Here is a 5030-nt window from a genome sequence, read left to right on the forward strand (position 1 = left end):
ACTTTGATCTAATCTTAAACTAAACTGTGCAAAATAGTCTCACTGTCCTTTTATTATTCTGTGCAGGCCAATGAGTGGACAATCTGTTTTTTAATTGTGGCGTTTTTCGTTTGAAGAATGCTGCTGTCCACAAATCATATGGGTTTGCCAACTGTATTGGTATATAAGTATATTGATATAATATAAAGAGGTTTTCTAACAGTAGTGAAACTACAACAACAAAAATTTATTTTATATCATTTAAATTAATTTAATTTTTGGCTAAACAAAAATCATTATTTTAGTAAGATTTTTTATTTTAACTGTATAACATTAACATAACATATAGATAAAATTGAGGGTTCCCTTACAATATCTGAATAATTTTATTTAAATTTTTTTTTATGAAGAGATTTTTCAAACAGTAGTGAACTACAACAACAAAAATTCGTTTTATATTATTTTATTTAATTGAATTTTTGGCTGACCATATAGCTGCTTAAAGTATTGCCAAATACCAATCATCAGTGGTCTTGGAATTACTTCTTGTATTTAATTATTCGCAAATAATTTTTTGTTTGGAATAATAATCAGGAATAATAATAATATTTTATAAATTTATTTATACTAATTTTTCTATACCCTTCTATTTTTAGTTTAACTCATCAACGTGTTGCTTTGAAAGAAATTAGACTGCAAGAGGAAGAAGGTGCACCATTTACGGCGATACGTGAAGCCTCGCTACTGAAAGAACTGAAACACTCAAATATTGTAACCCTACACGATATTGTACATACGAGAGAAACGTTAACATTTGTATTTGAATATGTGGTAAGTTTGTATTATTTAACAAACAAACAAATTATAAATAAAGTAATTAAATTTTATTTTTGTTTTTCTAACAACAGAATACCGATTTATCACAATATATGGAAAAGCATCCCGGTGGTCTGGATCATCGTAATGTACGCTTGTTTCTATTTCAATTATTGCGTGGCCTGTCCTACTGCCATAAACGCCGTGTACTGCATCGAGATGTGAAGCCACAAAATCTATTGATAAGCGATTGTGGCGAATTAAAATTAGCAGATTTTGGTTTAGCACGAGCGAAAAGTGTTCCAAGTCATACGTATTCGCATGAAGTGGTTACGTTATGGTACCGTCCACCAGGTATGTAACTATACTATGACTTTGACTTTTACTAAATAAATGCATATTATGTGTATTTGTTTACTGATTAGCAAAGTACAAAACAATTGATACAATAGATGTGTTGGTAACATTTTGTTAACATGTTGCCATATCAGCTTTTTAGTTAATTAGTTCTGTTATCCTCATAAGCTTGACTCTTATTCAAATCTGTAATTTAAATTAATTTCATATCTCTATTTACTGTTGTGATATGTTTGTTTTAGCCAAGTATACTATATATATAGGGTATAATAAAATACATACAAGCACACAATGCATTTAAAGTAATTGTAGTGTACTGCCAAAGATAAAGCCACTTTGTGACTAACAATTTTGTTGCTGTTGCTTTTGTTTTGGTTTCTGTTTACCAGAAATTTAATAAATAAACAAGCTTATTTCAAAAGTTGGTATAACTAACCACAACCACAATTTCAAGCTCAGCAGGATTGTTGGATTGTAGGAATGTGAATGAATGTATTGAAGTGTATTCATGCATTCCTGGAACAATAAACTGAAAATTATCGCTTGTACGCATAGTTAAAGTCAGCCAGCCATCCTGGCTGGACTGGGCTTACCTGCAACTGCAGTCTATGAGTGCCATTGCGTATGGCAGGCAAGTTTTTAATTAAAAACAAACATTTTTTCTGTTTTTTTTTTTTGCTGATTTTATTGTATTCATACTTTAACATTGTTTAAGGCGAAATATAAAAATAAAGGATTTATATTTTAACAGAAACAGAAAAATGTCTCGATCTTTTATGAAATCGGAATTATTTGTCATCCGCCACACCAAATTATTTGTTAAATATCTTTTAACAAAATAAGACAAAAAAAACATTTCTTCAACAACTTTTTAGGTTTTCTTTCATTCGGTACTTTTGTGCTTCGCATGCATAATTAATTTTAATTTTTTAGTCAAATATTATAAAAGTTTTGAAAACTCCTTTCATTAAATTTTCTGCCTTGCAGTGCCTTTCGGTTGCTGTGCCGAAATTCAAATATCTCAGAACTTGGATAATTATTTTCTTCCTCTTATTTTGTTTAGCTAACAGAGCATGCCTAATTGAATTACAAGTAGGATAGCAGAGATATATTTCAAATACACAAATTTACCAAATAAATACGTCCTTAATCCTTTCATGCTTACAAAAATATTAACTTTGGTTTCTGTTTTCTGAAGAAAGTAGCAGCAGGCATTTCTCTTTAATTTTTTGTTGTTGTTTTTTTTTTGGTGCATTAATTATGAATCTTATTTATATTATTATTTTTCCTTTTTTGGCACAAATGTATTAGATATTTCGTAATATATGCTTTGTGGGATTAATGTATTTGTAAGGATATGTTTATATTTATGTTGTTGACATCAAATTTTCATTAGCAATAATTGTTTAAAAAAGGTTTCACACCAGAATTAAACTGTAAACCGAAAAACGAAAAAAAAAATATATAATTTGGCCGAAATTAAAACCGAAACTGAACCGAAAAAATATATTGGCTTACTTCAATTTAGCACCTTATAGCTAGCTATCGGATAATATAGGCACATTTCCTTTCAAATTTTAAAATATATTGATAACATTTCTTTTTATCCAAAGATATGAATATTTGCATTTAAAGATATGAATATTACATATATATTACATATAGTAAATATATATTTAAATAGCTTAAAAAGTTGATCGGAAATAGTTTTTAATTACTACCGAAAAAGTTCCATCTGTTATTGAATAAATTCTTTAAGTAAATTTTTTAGTAAAAATGAATTAAATAATTTTGTAAATGATGTAAATGATCATTGTTGAACCGAAAACCCTAACAGATATCGAAATTTTTTGCCGATTTTAAAGCGATAATATTGAATTATAATAAAAATAAGAACGAAAGAATTCCAAATTTTAAGCACTGTTTCTAACTTTACATACGTTTATAAAGAGTTTTATTTAAAAAAATTTAATTTTTGCGTAGTCGGATATTGATTTCTATTGTGTTGACCATTTTTAGTACTGCTAGCTAGCACTTTTGCTCTTTATTACTCTTGTTATGCCAGTTTTTGGTATTGGAGGTCCACAATACCTGCCGTGAAGACTTAACACCACAGTGGGCTTCACACACGCATCGGTGTATTGCGCCAATGAACGCTTCATTGGAACTTCAAGGAATTCCGCCGGTTTGGGCATAACTTTCCCCTTGGTAAAGAGCGAAACCTATCTAATACCTCTACTGTTCTTTGGATCACAGCAACCGCTTGGTAACCCGCGTAATCCACACCCTTTAAGGAGCCAACCTCAATGATCAGAACTGTCGAAGCTGTTAGCCCTGACCTCCGTGGTATCAAAATTTTACCTCCAATTGGGTGTTATAAATGAAATTCACTTACTACCAGTGTTACTCCAAATAGCATCGGGATGGTGCCTACAATGAATTGAACGGTCAACAACTAAACACGGACTGTTTTTGATATTGTCACCAATTACTCAGTTTTTTTTCGCATTTTCTGTTTCGAGAAATTGGTCTTGTTTATTTTGTCCCCTATCAGTTTTACTCTTTTTGTTTTGTTTTGTTGTTTAACCGATATTTTATTATTTATTGGTTGTCAATTGATTTTGTTTGTCTTGTCCATTTTTGGTGGTGCTAGCTAGCACTTTACTCGTTTTTGCTGTTATTGTCCCTTTTTTATGCTGTTTTGAGATATTGGTCTTGCTTATCTTGTTTTATCTTGCGTTTCCTCTTATTGATACATATTTATCTGACTTTAGTGCTGTCTTCATTCAATATTATTTTTATTCCTGCCGTTACTATTGTATAATATGTGTATAAACAAGTTAGCTATACCTGAGCATAGAATGCGTGCAAGGCTGTAGTGAAGAGTTTTACTCCAAAATTGATATGAATTTAATTTAATAACGCAACTCTTATACATATGAGTGTACATAACATAATTACTTTAATATATTAGATTGAGAATTTTTCCACCAAGAATATACAAAATATATAAAACTTGCTTCTATCAATTTTATTTTTTAATTTAAATTAATATAACTTATTTTCTAATGATTTCAATAAACATAGCTTAAATAATTTTTATATATTTCAATTTAATTTTTAATTATATTTTTTTCTTATTTCACCTATCAATTTTTCAATCCATTAATCCCATTCAATTTTTTTACTTATTACCTTTGATCCTTTTAACTTTGACCAACGCTTAGAAATTAAAAATTATTGAACTCTTCATAATGAATTACAGCAAAAACCTTCATAAGCAATCTTTACAAAACTATTTTCCCATTTTTTATAATTTTTTTTCTTATTTTTCTTACAAAAAAATTAGTCTATCTTTCATGTACTTTTTGTTACAATTTACTTCCGCTTCCGTTGTTTTCGGAAGCATGGTGTTTCCTTACATTTTCCCACTCTGGTTCTACGGTGTGAGAAATCTCAAAGGTTTTTAGTTTCATTCACTTCGCATTGCTTTCCACAGGATCTATCGATTTGTTATTAGAAGAGAGTAATGAATTTTAGGATTTATTTTTCTGATGTGTTTGCTTTATACACACACAAACGGTAAGAAAAAAAATTAAATATCGTAGAAACTGAAAAGCAGGAGTAAAGGATATATAAAATTATTTTAATATCTTAAATAAATATTTTACTATTGTCTAGAAGTGTGTATAATAAATACATTATTATACACACATACGTTCCTAGATTAGGTTCTATACATAACAACGAACAAATCATATAACAAATAATGCCTCTACAAACAGAATCGTATGGAAATTTAACAATTAAAAAATATAATTAATTATTAAATTATTCTACAGTTGTTTTATGATTTCGTTCTAATATAAACACAGCAA

At 29.0% G+C, this 5030-nt stretch overlaps 2 protein-coding genes across 2 annotated transcripts in view; both read left to right on the forward strand.

Annotated features, from left to right (window-relative positions):
- LOC119678544 (cyclin-dependent kinase 14-like) overlaps positions 1-1270 on the forward strand; it is a 4450-nt gene extending 3180 nt beyond the window's left edge. The window contains exons 2-4 of the mRNA XM_038090424.1: positions 636-810; positions 888-1149; positions 1221-1270. Coding sequence (XP_037946352.1) covers positions 636-810; positions 888-1149; positions 1221-1270 — 487 coding nt within the window. The remainder of the gene's footprint in view (positions 1-635; positions 811-887; positions 1150-1220) is intronic.
- LOC119672781 (cyclin-dependent kinase 14-like) overlaps positions 1-5030 on the forward strand; it is a gene marked incomplete in the record, with an annotated part of 829514 nt that overhangs the window by 30311 nt on the left and 794173 nt on the right.

Source organism: Teleopsis dalmanni, chromosome 1 (genome assembly GCF_002237135.1).
Source record: "Teleopsis dalmanni isolate 2A chromosome 1, ASM223713v2, whole genome shotgun sequence".
Lineage (NCBI taxonomy): Eukaryota > Metazoa > Arthropoda > Insecta > Diptera > Diopsidae > Teleopsis > Teleopsis dalmanni.